This window comes from Trachurus japonicus, chromosome 19 (genome assembly GCF_045865225.1).
Source record: "Trachurus japonicus isolate A0001 chromosome 19, Traja_1.0".
NCBI lineage: Eukaryota > Metazoa > Chordata > Actinopteri > Carangiformes > Carangidae > Trachurus > Trachurus japonicus.
Window position 1 is genome coordinate 6,026,781 of NC_140925.1, and position 19,807 is coordinate 6,046,587.

General features: G+C 41.7%; 3 protein-coding genes across 6 annotated transcripts in view; 1 reads left to right on the forward strand and 2 right to left on the reverse strand.

Moving 5' to 3' along the window:
• Window positions 1–1,583, reverse strand: part of LOC146967243 (vesicle-fusing ATPase-like) — a 28,014-nt gene extending 26,431 nt beyond the window's left edge. Inside the window, exon 1 of the mRNA XM_085762551.1 lies at window positions 1,474–1,583. Coding sequence (XP_085618677.1) covers window positions 1,474–1,485 — 12 coding nt within the window. The 5' untranslated portion in view covers window positions 1,486–1,583. The remainder of the gene's footprint in view (window positions 1–1,473) is intronic.
• A 1,955-nt stretch (window positions 1,584–3,538) lies between these two features.
• psmd11b (proteasome 26S subunit, non-ATPase 11b) lies at window positions 3,539–14,852 on the reverse strand. 4 transcript variants are annotated; one of them, XM_085761560.1, is made up of 13 exons: window positions 14,739–14,852; window positions 13,121–13,222; window positions 12,790–12,986; window positions 10,242–10,299; window positions 9,655–9,849; window positions 7,015–7,159; window positions 6,865–6,925; window positions 5,995–6,057; window positions 5,677–5,802; window positions 5,387–5,422; window positions 5,014–5,065; window positions 4,779–4,921; window positions 3,539–4,657 (listed from the first exon to the last, which is right to left on the reverse strand). In XM_085761560.1, the coding sequence occupies exons 1-12, from the start codon at window positions 14,827–14,829 to the stop codon at window positions 4,779–4,781; spliced, it is 1,269 nt and encodes a 422-aa protein (XP_085617686.1). In that variant the 5' UTR covers window positions 14,830–14,852; the 3' UTR covers window positions 3,539–4,657. The 4 variants fall into 4 exon arrangements, with proteins under 4 accessions (XP_085617686.1, XP_085617684.1, XP_085617685.1 ...); XM_085761558.1 differs by having other exon boundaries at window positions 3,539–4,662; XM_085761559.1 differs by having other exon boundaries at window positions 5,995–6,053; window positions 6,861–6,925.
• A 2,827-nt stretch (window positions 14,853–17,679) lies between these two features.
• Window positions 17,680–19,348, forward strand: cdk5r1b (cyclin dependent kinase 5, regulatory subunit 1b (p35)). The gene has a single exon (XM_085761582.1). The coding sequence runs from the start codon at window positions 17,733–17,735 to the stop codon at window positions 18,645–18,647; it is 915 nt and encodes a 304-aa protein (XP_085617708.1). The 5' UTR covers window positions 17,680–17,732; the 3' UTR covers window positions 18,648–19,348.
• Window positions 19,349–19,807: the final 459 nt, after the last annotated feature.

The following is a 19,807-nucleotide window of genomic DNA, read 5'->3' on the forward strand; positions in this document are numbered from 1 at the left end:
AGGGTTAAAAATCGCCAGTATTTAGAGGGAAGGTGCATGTTTTCTTTCTCTGCTCTGGGCTGAAACACACACACACACATTTCCAAATCAATATTTTGCAATATTGTCTGATAATAACCAGGCTTAAAAATAGTAGCAAGTACCATTCCCGTAGCTATGGTGATGAAGCAAGCTAACCTCATCATGACCCCCTGTGATGAAATATCAGCCAAAGTTTTGACTGTGGCAGCAGTCAAATATAGGCCTAATAATAAAAAAGGAGTTCAAAATCTCAGACTTTTCTGTCTACTTTTTGATATTTTGGACATGTTCTTTGAGAAATATATATAGATATTGTACATTTCAGCTAATAATTTGAGCCAAAGTCTGCAAGCCAAGAAAATCCAAAGACTTTCCAATGCACCAAAGATTACGGAAACGCCATTCCTTGCATTGTTCCCATGTAATCTCCTCAAATGTAAAGTGTAAATAAGGAACAGAAAGTTCCTCTATGTAAAGGAGCTCATGACCTCTCTCTACAAAGTGACACTTTCAAAATTACAGGCAATGCAATGCAAGGCACTCAGTGAACAGAGAATTGATCAGCAATTGTTTCGATTATCATTTGCAGCTTCCAGCTTCTTTTTATAGACGGTTATTGTTAGTTCATTTCAGAGCTAAGACAATTACTTCAGGAAAATAAGCTCAAATCAGAATCATTTGCACCCTTTAGATCCAAAACAGTGACCAACTAAGAAAATGATCATCATAATAATAATGAAAACAATCTTAGTGCTGAATGTCTTACAGGAACAGGAACTGTATTACTTTTACTTTTAACTGTCCCATAACTGGTACTAATATGTGTATTAGCTAACAGCTTCAGATTGCTTATATAAAAACACACACAAACAAACATAGAGACGCTTTGTTTACACTGCAGCTTCTTGAAAATAGAAGCTATTGATGCAGTTTATTTGACTGCTCCTCTTGTTTCCTCCAAACCATTCATAATGCTGTTTACTTCCTTCATTGCACTTGTGAAAGCCAGAGCTAACTTATCATTGATTTAGCTCGTTATGAGACTCCTTTTAGCTAGAAGTTAATGAATAAAACAACTCCACTGTACAGTTTTTATGACCCTGGTTCTGTTCAGAGGCTTAAAAACACAGCAGCTGTTAGTTAAACGTGTTAATTCAGGTATACACAGCACAACAGCAGTGTGTGTATGTGTGTGTGTATGTGTGTTAGCGACAGTCCGAGTGGTCATAAGATACTCCACTCGTCTTCCGGGCTGAGCTACGAAGTTTTGAATGACATGTACTTTAGTTATTCTGCCACACAAGCTAAAGCTGCGCTGGCTCCCTTCACTTCACTCCACAGGTAGTTCGCTAGCCGCGTTAGCTACACGTTAGCTTTCTAGCTAATGCCGCAGTGTCCGTTAGCAACGTAGCTGTGTTAACGTGTGTATATATTCGCTTTAAATTGACTCACCCGGCCACTCATCTTTGTGGTTTCCTTTTTTTTTTTTAAACCCCCAGTTCAAGTGCAACTCAGCAGCAGCACTACCACCACCGCTCCGCTGACAGAAGAACAACCGCTGCCTTGGCTTCTTCTTCCTCTGCCGCTGCTGCCGCTGCTGCTGCTCGGTGAGAACAACCCGTTACCGCCACCTGCCGACACAGGAGTGAGAACTACACCGACACTTTCTCACATTCAAGTCGTTTTAAAGGACTCAAAACTGGAATTTCTCTTAAATAATCTCATAATATTGGCAAAATATTTCATACACAAATGTACATTTCAAAATCTTACCCCATTTTACCCTACTTTCTTGAAAGAGCGGCTCTCTATATTTTGTGATTCACTAAAAAGTAGACTATAACATCTAAAAATGCACAATGTCTATATCAATATTGACCCCAGAAGACTATAGGCCTTGTAATATTATTATGACTCTAATGTGTCATGTTCGTATTCATTTATTTATCTTCCTTCTATTTAGTATTTATTTATTTTTACTCTTTTTTTTCATGGCTTTCCATTCGTTACTGTGTTATAATATACTCAAACACTGACATGTTTATTTTGCTTGTAAGATTTGTTTTACTAATAAAGAATAATAATAATTTAAAAAAAACTTTCTATTCAGGCCAAATAGAGACTTAAAATAAATGAAATAGTAGCCTACTAAAGAAACTCCTCGTCAAATACTTATCTATCAAAAACATTTTCCATTTAAACATATTGAAAAATGTAGAATAACATTTCTGCAGTGGTGTGGATGTGGTGTGGTATGTGGACAATGCATAGTTACATCATTAAATAAAAATAAAAAATGACTAAAAATTATAAATTAAATCAAATACGATGCAACAATATTGTAAGTATTTCACAGGGGAAACAAAGCTGCTGCTGTGAGTGAGTTACGTGGAAGAGGCGGCAACTCAGGAAGAGGTGATGTCATCACGACACGTACGTGGCGCGTAGGAGGCACTGCTGTTGTACAGAGCGGCACGCCCCTTTATTTAATCTCCTACAAGTTGTTTCACCGGTTTTAACATCTTCATTGTCTAATTCATATGGTACCTACGTCTCTATTGCAAACAGTAGTGCTTCTAAACTTACCCTTCTATAAATAAATGATAAATAATATTTATTTAGGTTTAATGGGCAGTGTGTTTGGTTGTTGGATTCATTCATAAATTGTGACCTTTTATAATACTATTTCTCATAATGGCATCTTATAATGGCTATGGCCCACGCCTTTCGTTCCTTCCTTGAATTTATATGTTCACTAAAATGTAACAGATGAATATAATAAAGACTGAAAAACACTAAAGTTTGCATTAGAGAGGCAAAGTAATCTCTTTATTTTAGATGCTAAGAGTCACAGTGAAATGTGTAAACAAACACTGCAGGGCATCAAGTCTGAAGGTTTCTCTTCATAAGTGAATACTTGAGGCTCTTTCTGCTACAGGTACAATAATAATACGATTGTGCTTGTCGTCATAAACCTGGAAAGAATGAAAAGAAATGACTCAGTTTGTGGCGTTTCTGTCTGAACACCACCGATCAGTCCTGGCGAGTGGGAAACAAGGTCCTGCTCTCAGAAGGTGATGGAGAAGAGCAGCTCGACTGAACCATAGGAAAGTGTCTCGGTTAAGAAAAACATGCCCGGTTGGTTGTAAACATTCACACTGTAAAAAATTAAAATGAGACAATCCAAAGCTGTCAGTTAAACCGATTTAATGCCCTTTGATGTGAGGTTGCTCCTTTTTTTTTCAATTAAATGACAAATATAGCAGCAGGAGGACGAGACTCTCGGGTGGATTCTCCATCTTATAGTGTTCACATCTGGAGTCATGTGGGTTCATCATTTCAGTATTACTTCTGGCTGCCTAAATACCTTAATTTTACTTTTTACTTTTGAAAACAACTTTAAATTCACTTCAAATACACTTCGCATCATAAAATCCCTCTAATACTGTCAACACAAAATACTACAGCTTCCATCTGCAGGTTGTTGGGTTTTTTTGCAAGAGACAAGACAAAATCCTTAAAATACAAAATATTTATTTTTGAAAATGTCTTTAGAAGAGAAAACAAAACAAAACAGAAAAAAAAAAAAATCAAAACCAAATCAAAACCATACAAATTGTTTGGTTACTAGCATACCACACTAGTGCTAGGAACTAACAATGGAGAATTTCTCACTCAGGGATAACTCACAGATGCTCAGAGGCGATCTCCACCCCTGCCCTCGAATACGAATTCGTATTGCACCCAAAACACTGAGGCAAAATAGAAGCGCCGAAAAAGTGGCACTAGTGGTGAAATGGCATCCGGTCTGTTCTGGAAACTTTACATTAGCAGGAGGGGGGCAGACATGTGGCAACCATCTGATTTCCTTTTTTTGTTGTTGTTGTTGTTGTTTTTTGTCTTTAAAAAGAGACGAGAAAAAAATAAAAAATAAAACACAAAAACCAAAAAACAAATGAAGTGAGTTTAATACATATCTGAAATACAGTGGGGACATAACTGTTGGCATTAATATGAAGAGGGAAAAAAACAAAAAAACAAAACCAAGAGCTAGAGGGAGCTCTCTGACCAAAATTCAGTATCCCAAGGAGAATCCCGACCTTCCAAGAACTGAACAGTGTGCTTCTGAAAAGATATGGACAAGAAGGAGAAAAGCCTCGTTTCTGCAGGCGCAGCAGCGTCTGAGGCCACAGAGGTCAATGTTGCACCTTTGAGGTTGCAGTGGAGTCGGCCAGAGGCTTGTTGAGCCCCGACCTTATAGCAGATATAAACATATATGTATTCTTAAACCTTTTCATCTTTTTTTTAATTATTATTATTATTGTGGTTGTACAATATTCCCTGATGGCCTGATTTGGCCGCTGAGTGTTATACAGAATCCTGAAGAGATATCAAAATTAAAAGAGGAGAGAGAGAGAGAGAGAAAACAAAACAAAAAAAAAACAAAAAAGAAAATGAGAGAAGTGATGAAATTGTCCGTTGAGGGAGAGGATGAGGAGGTGGGGGGAGTTTGATGGGGGAATCCTGTTTGTTGCAGTTTGTGGGACTTTTTCGTTGCTCTCCCTTGTCCCCTTCTTAAAATGTTACACACGCTGGTCAAACACACACAGTTCCTCCATCGCACTGCCGTGGCAATCTACTCTGAGGGTGAGAAGAGAGAAAAGAAAAGAAAAAAATCAGCACAGACAAAAGAAGAAGTATTAAAGCCACACTTTTTATCTTCACAGAAACATCTGTTGTTGTGTTTTTTTTTTTACCTATGTCAGCTTCTTGGCTTTGTTGTAAAGTGAATCCACGACTTTGCTCATGTTCTGAATTGTTTCCAAGGCTGCTCCGTACGTTTTGTCCACCGGGGGCTCTTCGAATATGATCAAGACGCCTTCACCTTGGTCGAGGATTCCTGCAGTCACACAACACATGTTTGAGCACAATGAAACCTCTGTTAAAGTGCATGTGTCTGATATCTGTTTGCAAAAAGATGAATTAAATTACCGTGAAACTTTTTGTCCAGAATCATCTGTGATAATTTCCTCTCAACGTCGCCCTGAAAAGAAAAGAACAAGGATGAACAAAACTCAAATTTCAAGTGATGCAGATGATACTTTCACTACTAAACCTATTTATTTCAGATGGCTTTTAATACCCAGTAGCGTGATGACACTTTATCTTATTTTATCTCATTTGATTTTGCTGTATTTGATTGCTTTCACTGTTTTTTAAATAGTTTTGATTTATTCTTCTTTTTATTTATTACCTGCTGTAAAGCACTTTGGTTCACCGAAAGGATTGTTGTAAAGGGCTGTATAAATAACGTACATTTACATTTACTCAAAACAAAACTTGGAAAAACTGCAGAAAGACTTACCTTTGACAGTTTGATTAGACCCGATATGTGTTCTATCTGTAAACAGAAGGAGAGGAGAAAATCTGAGTCTTCATTGTTCATGTTGTGTTTAAATAGTGAGACACAATAGGACAGGGTTGAATAGTGCAATAAGTTACAGACACTGTGACCACTGCAGCAAAACCTCTGGGAACAGTTACATAAAAAAATTGTCCCGTCTGCAAAGAAAACTTCAGAGAAAAAGAAAAAAAAACCTGCGAGGCTTCACGGCAACTTTCCATTTGTGAGGGCCAGGAGTAGAAATTCATTACCTGTACTCTGGAAAACGGTTCAATGACTCGGATGAGGTTTTGTTCCAGCAGGTTGTCATACAGCGTGGCCAGGTGAGTGTTGATAATTGGGTCGTCCCTCAGCTCTGCTTTGTACTCTGTTAGGGCCTGGAAGACACAAAACTCCTGACTGTCAAACTTTTTAAATCCAGCAAAGTTTGGTTGGCAGAAGTTCACTTCTCAAACTCTGTTCATGTCACCGGGCAACAAGACAGAAGAACAAAACAACCAAGGCTAAATGGAGTTTGCTTTATTTGTATGAGAAGCCATTTAAAAGAAGAAGAAAAAAAGGACTCTTACCTTTTCAAAGTCTGCTAATGATCTGTTCTTGCTGGCCTGGGCAATGCATTTCAGTGCATCTGTCTGAAAAGATAAAGACAGAGGAAAATCATCAAGAGTCATTCTGCAGAGAGAAGGCTGAATGAAACAAAACATTTCAACTAACAACAGTAAAGGTCGTTTTCTTTTCTTTTTAAGAGCGAAAAAGACAGAAACCGATGTAAACTCAGTAAAACAACAGTCAGGAAGGGGAACAAGTTTGTGTTTTATTGACAAGGTGTTTCTAAACAAAGCTCCTGTGAGTTGCTTTGTTTTTCATTTCATGAACTTCTCGTGTTCAGGAAAAACAAAAACTAACAACATCAAGTCTGGGAGACGCTACAGAGTCCCATTGGCTAAGAGAGCTTTTAAAAAGTCCTTCATCCCTAATCCTACTCACCTCCTTAACTCAACTAACTAACACTAACTGCTCTCAACTGTGTTTTTTCTTTTCTTTTCTTTTCTATATTTATTTATTTTATTTGTTTAATTGTGTTTTGGTAACACTTTATAATAAGTACACACTATTGATTAGTTAAGCATTCATAAATGCTTATCAATGATGAGTAAAACATTTTTCACTGTGTTTATAAACTACATACTAATGAGTATTCATGTGTTATGAATGACAAATTTAGTATTTAATGCAGTATCTAATGCTTAATACCGTGTACTTATTAAAAAAGTGTTACCTGTGTTTTTAATTGTGTTCTTATACCTGATGAAATCTATATCTTTTATAGGGTGAGCCAAAGGCAATTTTTCACCATGGTGGATGATCAAGATGTACAGTATTGTATTGTATCAGAGCTTTGTCCATTCTGTTGTGAGTACATCCTGACTGGTACTTGCCTGTCGGCCGGCGTACCGCAGGCCCAGTTTACCGCTGCTCAGGGTTTGAACCTCCTCTGGTCTGAGAGAGAAACATTTACAGAGGAAATCAGAAACCTGAACTTTAAAAGTCATGAAAAGGTTAAACATTAAAACTTTGGCAGGACTTACGAGTTGAGTACGATTTTGCAGAGGAGCATGTATTTGAGAGCTGTGATGGCTCTGGGGCTGTCGATGGAGTCGTAGCCCTCGAAGGCCTCAAAGAAGTAGGAGTAGGCCGTCTTCCAGTCCTTCTCCTCTGCTGCGTGGATGATCCCTGCAGGAGCACAGACCACACATCACCACGGTTACCATCTACTACAGCCGGGACAGGCCTGACGTCAACTGTCAACAGAGAGTGGAGGAACTCGCCGGGCGGGGGATAAACATTTTCTGATGGAGAGATTAAAAGTGGAGACGTTCCTCCGGCTGCTGACTGACACAGATCACTTGTTTTTTTTTTCTGCTTCACACTGCAGCTGCTGCGACGCCGTGAATGAGCATGACGCTATCGTACATCTCAGCTCTTCCGCCTTCGCATCGGTAAACACGCACTGTGTGACCGAGATAGTCATCAGTGTAAAAACGAGCCGAGTCACTGAAGAAGACAGCGAGAGAGAGAGAGAGAGAGAGAGAGCAGCTCTGTGGGCGGCTCACAGAGTCATATCTATTACGTTTTGTTATGATTAAAATCTGTTTTAATTCTGCTGGTTAACAACATATCACATGACTGGAAAGACTGTATCAATCTAAACCACCATGAAATTGTGCTTCAGTTTAATTCGACTCATTAGTTTGTAATGCAATGTTTGCAGTAGAGTGTGTGACCAAATAATAACAGTGTGTAGTACAGTAGGGCTGTCAGATCGATTTTGAAATTATTTTCAAAATGAGAACATTCAAAGGTGAAAACTTTCAACGTGTTCCTTCCACAATGAGACAAATTAAAGCAGAAGTAAGTGATATATTTGTGTTAATATAAGTCTTAAATAGTTATATCTTCCGACAGCAATCACTTACATAGAGTGTTTGGACTGAAACTCGGGTCTGTCAGTCACTCTGCTCTGAGCCGAGGAGAAAACATTTATCGTATCCTACAGTTTTTATCCAATGAGGAGAGAGAACGGCATGCAGGGCTGTGTGTGCAGCCAAGGGACGCCGTGAATGTGGCGACGTAGGGACGAGGACTGTTATGGTGCGTTCAAGGAAACTCGTATTTTTCCGACCGTGAAGTCGTACCAGTTCGATCTGGTACGAGTTCACCGGTCGGAAGTTACGAGTGGCCGTTATAGTGACTTTCACCGGTAAAACAGGTCGGAAAAACACGAGTGGGTTGCCTGGAACGCTACAAAGTCGTAAGTTGTGACTTGAAGCTGTAATTTACGATTTCAAAAGCCGGCCTGGAACGCAGCATTAGCGAAAACGACCGGACCACTTACTTCTGCTTTAACAGTGCGTCGCGACATTCGGGGCAGTGAACATGTTGATAAAACAAACTATTTAGTTGTTGTTGTGCATGACGTAGAGCTGCAGCTTCAAATTTACAAGCAGATTTTTTTTAATTGCCCGTTATTCAGCTGGGGCAGTGTCTACGTGTTCCCACACTATACGCACACATTCTTTTTATCTTTTTGTCGATCGATCTGCGGACCACTTATGTACCAATCACGGATCAACTGTGATCCGTTGCACCACTACTTATAATATTTCGATTTCTCTTCTTGAAGTTTTTATATTGAGTTGGTAAACTCAAGTGTGTTGCAAATGTTACATAACAGATTTGGTTGGAATGCCCTTTAGTGGACGTGGGAGGTAATAATAAGCTGGTATAGGTGAATATAATGAGCTAAAAAAAACCATTAAAAATTTGAAAATCATTTGAATATTTAACATAAGAAGCATTAGAAATTTTAATCTGATTTGGGGGGAAGATTGACAGCCATAGTGTATAGATTATGAGTTACACACATAGTTCAAATTTCAAATGTATTTACAGTAGTTCAAGTTTGTCTGACGCCCTCCAGTGGAAGTTAAGAAAAATACACAATGTAGTAGGTGACAGGGGTTGTATTCTTTTTTTTTTACTTATAAAGCTACAATCACATAACAACCCTAATAGATAATTCCCTCTTTCTGTTATCACTATTATAAGTTTGGCCAATAGCCTGATAAAGATAACCTGCATTTTTGGCTTTGCTCATCGTGGTCATAAGTGAGACAAATCATTTTGGAAGAAGTGGGAACTGAACTAGAAGTTACACCAGTGTTTTTCCTGCTACGGCGAGTCAAAGACGGGCGAGGTCTTTAAAAAGCTACAAAATCCAGTTTGTTTTTCTGGTCGAGGTGAAGTGAAAATGAGATGTCAAACACAGGGTTCCTAACACATTTGAAATTTCAAAATCCCATACTTTTTCCAAACCCTTATTTCCAAACTTTTCAGTAAAAATAAATTCAAATATTTTTTGAAATTGGAGTAAATAGATGTGTATCAAGTTATGCAATTAATTGTTTGTTTTCATTATTCTGAATTTGTATGCCATTATGTCACCGAATAATTTCTACGAGATTATAATTAACCCAAATAACCCAGATAAGTATTAAGATAAATATATTTCCATACAATATTTTTCATTCTCCAGACTTTTCCCGACCTGGAAATGTATAAAATCTAATTCCAGACTTTTCCATACTTGCGTAGGAACCCTGCAAACAGCAACGAGGTCTCTTTAGCTCAGGTGAACTCTGGCAGTGAGAACATCCTACACCTCTGACCTGACTGCATGTCCAGCGCCGCCTGGAGCTTCGGAGGACAGTAGATGGCGTTGGCGGTGGTCCTGGCGGAGGTGAGGGCGGCGCGCGCCTTGGGCAGGTTACTGAGAGCGTGGTACGTCTTGCTTTCCAGCAGCTGAACCTCCACCAGCAGAGCTTTGTCATCCATCTTCTTCAGCTCCTGGAGCAACTGGGTGCCTGCGGGGAAGAAAACAAATGAGAGTTAATGTCATGCACATTAACTGGTGCAATAACTTTGTACAGCACTTGGTAAACAGCTCGGGGGGAAACGTACAATTATAGTCCTCGCTCTCTCCTTCCTCTCTAGGTGGAAATATTTCAGACTACCTCCCAAACTCAACTCATATTTCAATTTACACACTGGAGGAATAAAACTGCACAAATGAAATATAATCTTTTTTGTAAGTATTTGTGTTTCTTAGTGGACCAGAAAACATCTGGCTGGTGTTCATATTTGATGAACACGTCGGGGCCAACAGCAGTGTGTGTCTCCGTGCAGAGGCTCTGATGCAGGGAGACAGATGTTGCAGTTTACTGACAGAAAGAAAGTCTCGTCTCTCTGCACTCACCCAGCGCCAAGGCCTCCTGGTATCGTTTGGTGTCAAAATAGAGTGAGATCAGCCGTGTCTGGAAGAAAAAAAATAGAGTGCTGTTAGACAAGCAGGGAGCAGCTGTACCCATCTACTGCCTTGCAGAAAAAAGTTACAGACCTGAATAACAACAAACTCCCAGGACAACAGCTAGCCTCGAACCAAAACAAACTGGCATCTCAGCCTTAACGAGGCCAAACTAGAGTGTTTTTTCTTGAATACGGCACATTTCAAACTATTTACTAATCATTTTCTTTATTGATCTGAACATCCTGCCTATAAAGTACTTGTGCTAGAAAAGCAGCTCATTGTGTCCGTCTCTCTAATCATCCTTTCATTTTTTACCCACATTTTAGTTCTAAAAACTCAAATTAAGATAATAAACGTGAGTTGAGAGGTCATATATATTTGCTGTGTACAATTCCTCAATCTAATAAAAAGGAAATGTGTTGAGTCAATTTAAACTACTGAATGTTTTCCATCCCCAGGTGCCACAAACTAAAATAAAACGCAGCAAACAAAAGAAATGGAAATATGATGAATGGGGCCGAGTGCAAATATCACATAGCCCTCCGAAATGTCAATCATTATGAAGATATTTATAGCGAACACCAAGATGTCGAAATGCCATCCACACACTTCTTCTGGGAAGGATGGATCAACGGATCTAATGTGGAATTTAACACTAACTTATAGACGTGATGACGAATTCACTGCAGCATCTTTAAACTAGGCATGGGCATTTTGAGTCATTTTCTAACAGAGTAACCTAACCTGGTCTTACTCGAGTAACCGATTACTTTAATAAAAATAGAATGACTCATACATTTTTCAGTCATTAGCAGTGCTTATTTATTAATCCGCACTACATTTTGGCGACTTCGCTCCTCTCTGCTTTGCATCGTCTCAGGAAATAACTGGGAAGGTTTCATAATGTTTGTATTTTCTAACAGACTTGATGAGACCTATCGTCTTTCTCCCGACGGCTCACCCCGAAGGAACCACCACAGATTCTTGGAAAATGGTTTGACAGTTCGAGGCTCGATCCAAAAATGCTTTCACACAGCAAAAAAACATGCAGTTTGATCCGAAACTACGAAAAAACCCAAACCATCGCATGATGATGTAGTTTGATCTGACGCTAGACTGGGCTCTAACATGCCATTTTTTTAATCCTTGGTTAACTGGGTAATAATTCGTAACCGATTAGCAGATTGCCTTGGTAACCGTCCACATGCCAACTTTAAACGTCTTTATATTCTCCTTTGTTGAGGCGACAGGTGAGTGAACTGGAGAGAAGGTGAAAGTAAAAGCAGCCTGGGTGCACAAATGCAAATGCATTTCTCTAAACAACTGCTGTCATTGTTTCAAGGTGAATTCATTTCACTAACAGAGTACTATTAATGTTTTCTTATATATATTTTTTTATTCCCATCACATTGCTCATAACGTGTGGCCCAAGGCAAACCACTGCCTGTCTCTCTCTCTCACCTTCTCCTCTCAGCTTCCACTCATTCATCACGCCACAGTTTCATTACATAGTTTTCTTTCCACATCTTACTCACAGTCCTAATAAGACATCTTGTTGATCCAGTATTCTGTAATTCAGCCAAAAGCTGCAGATTATTTCTGGCTGTGAGTGTGAACCTGCTGGCAGTCATTTGGCCACAAAGCCCATTCTGGCTGCATAGCCGGGCGATGACATCACAGATGGCATCGTGTGTATGTGTGTGTGTGTAGTAGTAGATGTATTAGCGCCACTCGCTGTCACTTTCCTTTAGGCAAAGTTTACAAATTAGCTGCATCTCATTTTTTAGGGGGGAAGGGACTTTATCACTTTCGATTGGTTTTCACCCAAAGTAATGCCACAGCGCTGATGTTGCGTAACTAATGACAACCAAGCAAAGCGTTCCTCCTATCATCTGCACAGCGTCTCCCACTCCATGAGTCACAACGACATGTTAAATCTGAGCCCTCCTCCTACAGCTGCTATTTATGTTTGGGGATATCGCTTTTGTTTGCACTATCATTCATCATTAAGTGTTGTGTGTCGGCGCTAACGAGGGTCCGATGAGAGAATGAATACATCAGCTGTGGGTGGTGGGTTCTATCGAGGTCAAATGGACAATTTTTTGTCTTTTTTTTATTTTGGACACCTTCACGTTTCTGCCTTGCCAGCAATCTATACTCTGAATATTTACGGCAAGGCAAGGCAAGGCATCTTTATTTATATAGCGCATTTCATACCAAGGCAACTCAATGTGCTTTACATAAAGACAAGAGAAGCATAAAACAGAATAAAAACAAACACTAAAAACAGAGCTAAAGCAAGAGCAAATAAAAGTAAAAATAAAATAAAATAGATAAAGTTTAAAGTTCTTAAAAAGAGCTCAACTATAAGCACGTGAAAAGAGAAATGTTTTTAACCTGGATTTAAAAGTGCTTACAGCTGGGGCTGATTTCAGTTCTGCTGGTAGTTTGTTCTAAACTCTGATAGCACACATAAAACTACACTCATTCTCCTCACCTCCAGGGCCTGTCGTAGGAAGGTCCTCTTCTCAGCCTTGGCCCACTCGATGCACTCCAGACACAGCTCGACCTCCTGCCCTGTCGCCGCCTCCATGTCGAGGAAGAGGTCCAGCAGGGAGCGGACCAGCCGGGCCGCTTTGGCCTTGCTGATGGAAATCAGGAAAGGCCTCACAAATTTCAGAAGACCACCCAGCTCTGGAAAACAGACGCAGAAGAAAGAGTGCATATTTCAAACGAGTGGAAAACGAAAAGTAGAAAAGAAAAGAAAACCACTCTGTAAGAAAGCAAAAGTGCATGAGAGAACTGATGGGTGACAATTACAGCTTTACCTGCAGCCTGTCCTGTCTTGGCCAGGAGCGTCCCAAGCTCCAGGATGCTCTGTTCTTTGACCCTGACAGCTTCTTCATCGTTCTCTTGAACATCTCTCCTCACTGTTAAAAACAGAGGCAACAAGTTAGTGGTTACATTTAAACATTAAAGTTTATTGATTTGTGAAGCAGCATTGTGAGCTGCCTCTGCCTCATCATAAAAGGTCAACACTGGACTTTTACATTTGCAAAAAATGATTTGACTCTGTCTTGAGTTATGGTGTTTGTTTTGGTGATAAAAACCTTTTTATACACATTATTTCAATATCATTCAGGATTAAAACACACAAAGCTAACACCTAAAGCTGAATCATTGTCATCACTGATTACTCATACGGCTTCATTTGTAATTTGGCTCAAAATGTCCTTGAAACTTTTCCATAAGCCCAGTGTGATCACTACTTTTTGTTGACTTACAGTCCAAAACTCAAACACATACAGTTTATAAGGATGTTAAACAGGGATAAACATTTAATCCCAATATCTGTGAGACCAGACCCTGATCATGATTGCCATTGTTTTTGTTAAATTACTTATTCCAGAGACAAAATGTTTACAGGAATGTTAAAACCAGTGACTATGAGTATGAGCATTATAAATTATTAATTTCAGCACTAGTGAAAGATGTTACTGTCAAAACAGCCAGGACTGTTGACAGCTAACGGGCTGGTGTGACAAGGCAATTTAAGGACAGTGGTGCTGGTGCTGGAAACTGAAAGTTTACAGTGGACAGTGATATAATTTATATACATATAAACAATTGCATGCAACTACAAAGAGTCAACGGGAACTTTGTCTGTTTACTCATAGTGGTGTTGTGTTGTTGACCACACAGGTCAGGAGCTTTTTTGACAACAAGCTAACAACGTTAGCCTCAACAGTACTCAACATGCTAAAGTGACAGCGCTTTTAAGTTGAGCAAAATGGTAGTCAACATTGTAAAACTGCAGTCAGTGTCACAACATCACAAGGCGTACTCATATTGTTTTGTTTTTTGGGTCTTTATCCCCGTTTCCCCCCCTTTTTTTAAATCATGTTTTTATTGTGTTGTCCTTTTCTATTTTTGTTGTTAGGTTGTTTTTGTCTTGTTTTTTTTTCTGTTTTTTTGTTTGCTGGAGTGCAAGCACTTTTACAATTTAGATTATCTGTTTACTTTCTGTACACAAGTCCCATCAGCAAATGTATTGTTAACATAACAAGCATTTGCCACAAGTAACGTTATACTTGTAATGTGTGATATTCAAAATCCCAATTAAGTATTACTCATTAAAAATAAATACATAAATAAAAATAAATCAATAAAAACATCACAAGACTTAAATACACAGTCAAAAAAACACAACCTCACTGTTATCCACTACATATATATATATTTCACGCCTCAAGGCCTACACTTAGCGGAGCTGCTAACAAGCTAACCACCGCTAGCATTTACCGTTGCCGGCCGTTCAGCAGTGAGTCAGCACCGCCGGCTCCTGCTCGCTAACCCGCTGTCCAACTAACACCGCCGGAGAAAATTATTACATATGACCGCGGTCAGAGGAATAGTGTCCGTTTAAGTCCATCTTAAAACACCCACCTATTGAATGGAGAATGTCGATAGAAGCGTTGCGGTCCGTGCTAATGAGAGACTGGGCTCTCTGAAACTCAACCACTGCTGCAGCCGCCATCTTCCTTATTCAAAATGCTGCTTGAATGAAAACTTACGTACGTGCGCGGACTACGTTACTTAGCGTCTATGACGTAAGGGCACGACAGGTTTCAGAGACTTCTGGGAAATGTAGTTTTAGATCTATATTACAAAAAGGGGTTATAAACATTTATCAAAAGATTCTTTTCCACGGAAATTAATTTATATGAGCATTTGTATTCGTAACGTATAATTTCTGCCATTTTGTTGTCAATTATTAGGCGTAGAAGGAAAATGCTTTATGCAATATCAGGCAATAAAGCACGAATCTACCCGTAATCACAATATTAATACGCCTGTTTCAAATATTCAAGATGCTATTGGGCCTACCTATTTTTATTTATGTATTTATCTTATTAAAGTAGCATTATTTGTCTGTGACTATAAGTTTGGACGTTGATCTGCCAATTAAAAATTATAGCCTAAATTCTTTCTTTCTTTTTGAACAGAGTGCGTTAACATAGGGCGTCAAAATGCAAAAATAAAATGATTTTAAAATGGGTATTTGTAGCTTTACTGTGCAGGGGGACTGGGGTATTATCGAGATTACTGTAAAAAGCCACTGTAGACCGAGATTAAAATGGGACAATCTTGTAATGCAAAGCTCCTATAGGCTGTTACTGAGCAGTAGCCTACATGGTTGCCTATGGAAACCCAGGGCCGCCTAATAATAATCGTTTAGAGAAGAACATACAATCGGTGCAAATAATGCCATGAAGAAAAAAACATCCTTGGAGTTCACTGGGTTCAGTTTGCATGCTCGCCTGCTGTGTGCATGCATGTGGCTATAGGCGGAGTTGTTTCCCAGCATCGACAGCACCGCGCGCAGAGCGCAGAGCGGCGCCCCACCACCGCCTTTGCGTCAACCATCCTCACACAGAGTCAGTCAGTGACACAACACAACATCAGCCCTCGCAGCATCCGCATCTCACGGCCAGGAGGACCAGGAGGAGCACATCCAAGCATCCATTCCACAACTGCCTCCCATCGTCTGCGCACCGCCGACACCGAGGCGTCTTCATCCACCGCTTGCTTTCTTTTTTTTCCTTTTTTAACCTCGACTCGGATTATTTTTCTTTGTTGCATTTTTTTTTTATTCTATCGAGATGGTTTCATGTTTTAATCGCGTTTTGTGAGGAGGGGAAAAAAAAAAACGAGCTCGAGACGCGGAGCATCACCATCATCATCATCTCTACAGAGCAATTCTTCTCTCATTAAGCTGGAGATCTGGTAAGTTTGATTTCATTTTGGAACCGACTGTGTTGCACTTTTTTTTTTTTAAATGCCCCTACACAGATTCGTGGATTGGCTTTTATTTGAAAGCAGGTGATGCGCAGCTCCATCCGAGCGAGGGGTTAAAAAAAGATGTGGCGATAATAAATTGAGAGGAATTTTTCGGGATGTGAAGCTGTTTACAAAACACATTCACCGACGTGTCGTGAGATATTCACGGACAGAAACACAGTCACACAGAGAGAGAGAGGGAGAGACAGGATGAGGATTGTTAAGCCACCGCCTATTATGGCCAACATTTTCATTTCGACGCAGATGCTCAGTTTCAGCACCACGGAGAGCACCCGATGTACACAACAACTCCACCGCAGCACAGCGCAGCAGCAGCAGCAGCAGCAGCAGCAGCAGGAGGTGGAGGAGAGAGAAAAGGGGGCCGATGATGCCTATAAATCCTTTAATCTCACTCCAGTGAAGCTGCTGTTTTGGAAATTCCTCCACGATCGAGCAGCGACAACATCAACCAGCCTCATCTCTCTCATATCATGGTGATGGAATGAGGCATCGAGCTGCTCGGGATCCTGCGCAAGTGAGCAAAGTCGATCCATCGACTGCATGGCTGACTGACTGACTGACTGACTGACTGACTGACTGTCTGACTGTCGGTCTTTCTCATGCACAGAGCTGCAGAGAGGAGGGAAAGAAAAAATAAAAAACATGTCGTGCACAGAGAGAGAGGGAAAAAAATCATTGATCTGGATTCTGGAGGTTGATTTCACATGAAGTGACCTTGGCTTTGTGCTGCTAAATCCCATCCACGGCGGCGACCTTCACCTGTTATTATGGTGTTTACGTTTCAGGCTTCCATTTTAGCGCGAGGGTGGCGCATGCATGGCTCAGAGTGACTGGTGGTCGGCCATTGCCCATAAAATATGAATCTCTTATTATTATTATAAAGTGTTCATGAATTCATAATATAGGATCAGTTTCAATCAGATAGCTACAGATGCTTTTTTGTCATGTTTTCTGTTTTTCTTTTATTCCCTGTGTGCTCTAGCTATAATCTCCCGTGGCACACTTTCACACCTATAGGATTATTGCATGTGCAGCAAAGCGAGGGATCTATACTCTATACTGAATTAATGAGTCTAAAGCCATAGGCTGAAACCATTCCACCACTTACTGAGGCAAATCGATCCTGCTAATAAGGCTGCTTCTGTCAGATGAAGCACTTACAGATCTGATAGCTGGGACATTATCTGAATAATTACAGATCTGATATCAGGTCAACATCTTTTTTTTTTGGCAATAGGCCTTACATGGGCCTAGCTATAGCCTATATAAAGCGAGGTGACCCTTTAGCAATTATTTTTCTGATTATTGATCTTTTCTGTTTCCAGCAGCGGCCATCTGGAGACGCAGCCAGACAAAGAGCTGAAGCGCAGCAGCAGCAGCAGCAGAGCCGGATTCAAGTCGAGGTGATCGTTACAATCTCCTCCCAGGCTTTAGATGCCCAGGGACCCTCAGCTCCCAGAAGCACCGAAGCTCTGAGACCCACTGCAGGATCTCTCTCTCTCTCCCCCCTCTACCCCACCCACCCCACGCCTCCTCCTCTGACCCAGTGCGGCTGGACGCCTCATCCCTGCATCCACCATGGGAACCGTGCTGTCCCTGTCACCCAGCTACCGGAAGGCGGCCCTGTTCGAGGATGGGCCGGCCACGGTGGGCCACTACACGGCCGTGCAGAACAGCAAGAACGCCAAAGACAAGAACCTGAAGCGCCACTCGCTCATCAACGTGCTGCCGTGGAAGCGGATCGTGGCGGTGTCGGCCAAGAAGAAAGGCTCCAAGAAGGTGCAGCCTAACGGCACCTACCAGAACAACGTGACCCACCTGAACAACGAGAACCTGAAGAAGTCCCAGTCCTGCGCCAACCTGTCCACCTTCACCCAGGACCAGAGCACCCCGGCGCTCACCAAGAGCTCCAACAACAACACGTCCGTCTCGTCCGTGAAGAAGGCCCCTCTGGCCAACTCCAACGTGGCCCCCGGGACCCCCAAGAGGGTGATCGTGCAGGCGTCCACCAGCGAGCTGCTGCGCTGCTTGGGGGAGTTCCTGTGCCGGCGCTGCTACCGGCTCAAACACCTGTCCCCCACCGATCCCGTGCTGTGGCTGCGCAGCGTGGACCGCTCCTTGCTGCTGCAGGGCTGGCAGGACCAGGGCTTCATCACGCCCGCCAACGTGGTCTTCGTCTACATGCTGTGCCGCGACGTGGTCTCCTCCGAGGTGGCCACGGAGCACGAGCTGCAGGCCGTGCTGCTCACCTGCCTCTACCTGTCCTACTCCTACATGGGCAACGAGATCTCCTACCCGCTCAAGCCCTTCCTGGTGGAGAGCTCCAAGGAGACCTTCTGGGACCGCTGCCTGTCCATCATCAACCTGATGAGCGCCAAGATGCTGCAGATCAACTCCGACCCGCACTACTTCACTCAGGTGTTCGCCGACCTGAAGAACGAGAGCCAGAAGGAGGAGGAGAGGAGCCGCCTGCTCATCGGCCTGGACCGGTGAGGGGCTGCAGGGGGGAGGGAGGGGAGGGGAGGGGAGGGGAGCTGGAGCTGGAGCAGAGGAGGGGGTCAGGGGAGGTGGGGCATAACTCCAGTCTGGCATTTTGACAGGTTTGAGAGCCTCTTTGTGATTCTATTTATTTATTTATTCTAGTCAAACCTGCAGTGGGAGCAGAGGTCAGTCTGGAGGTTTCTGACTTTGAGAACATCTGTGATCAGACTGATGACAGACAGACAGACAGACTGGGTTCTCCTGGCTGATGGGAGAGTGTGTGTGTGTATGTGTGTGTGTTGTGTTCGAGGGGGGAAAAAACAGCTGCAAAAATTGTCACCAAAAAACTGCATCATCCAACCTGAGGGCACGGAGCTCCAATGAGCAAATAAGCAAAAGGATGGCTGTCCTGTACTGTATCTGAGAGAATGAAGGCAGATAAAATGCCAGATTGAGTGAAATCCTTTGCTAACTTACAGATATATATGTATACGAAACACTGAAAATCTCCCCAAAAAAACTAAAAAGACTAAAAAGACAAAAAAAAACAAACATTAGAAAATGGAAGCGAACATCTACAGCATTGAATGTGGACATGCAGGACTGAGGCCTCAGCAGCCGACCATGCAGTGACCTTCTGACTGTTGTGATGAGCACTGCCCCACTGCAGGAGGGGGGAGGGCAGTTGGGCAGGCAAAACCCCACCCAAATCCACCCAAATCCACCCAAAAACCCAACCCCACCCACCCACCCCTGCCTGCCCCACCAGCTGCAGACCCCTCGGCTCTCTTTTGGACCACCAACACCAACGCCCACGACAACATTCATATGGATACGATGGACTCTGTTTTTGTTTTGTTCTTTGCTGCGATGCATATCTGAGGAGGGGAAGGGGGGGGGGGGGTCATCCATACTGCTGGATCCATACTTCAGTGGGGGGGGGGCTTCACAGGATTGGACTATGATGAGCAAAACATTGCATTGTGGGACTTTTGATAAGAAGCAAAAACAGAGCAGAGGACAACGTGTGGCGGCCGATGCTGAGTGTGTTCAGAAAAGACCGATTTTATTTTCATCTAGAAAAAAAATAAAAAATAAAACAAGTTACTGGATGTTTTTGCTCCTCAGAGGCGTCTTCACCTATGGAGGCTTATTTATTGCTTTTCTGGAAC

Excerpts from the sequence above, each read along its gene's own strand:
- cdk5r1b (XM_085761582.1), top strand. The coding sequence starts at position 17,733 with ATGGGAACCGTGCTGTCCCTGTCACCCAGCTACCGGAAGGCGGCCCTG.
- psmd11b (XM_085761560.1), bottom strand. The coding sequence starts at position 14,829 with ATGGCGGCTGCAGCAGTGGTTGAGTTTCAGAGAGCCCAGTCTCTCATT. Across the intron at positions 10,300-12,789 it reads TCCTACGACAGGCCCTGGAG|ACACGGCTGATCTCACTCTA; the intron begins GTGAGGAGAATG and ends TTTTTCTTCCAG. Across the intron at positions 5,423-5,676 it reads AACCGTTTTCCAGAGTACAG|ATAGAACACATATCGGGTCT; the intron begins GTAATGAATTTC and ends TTCTGTTTACAG.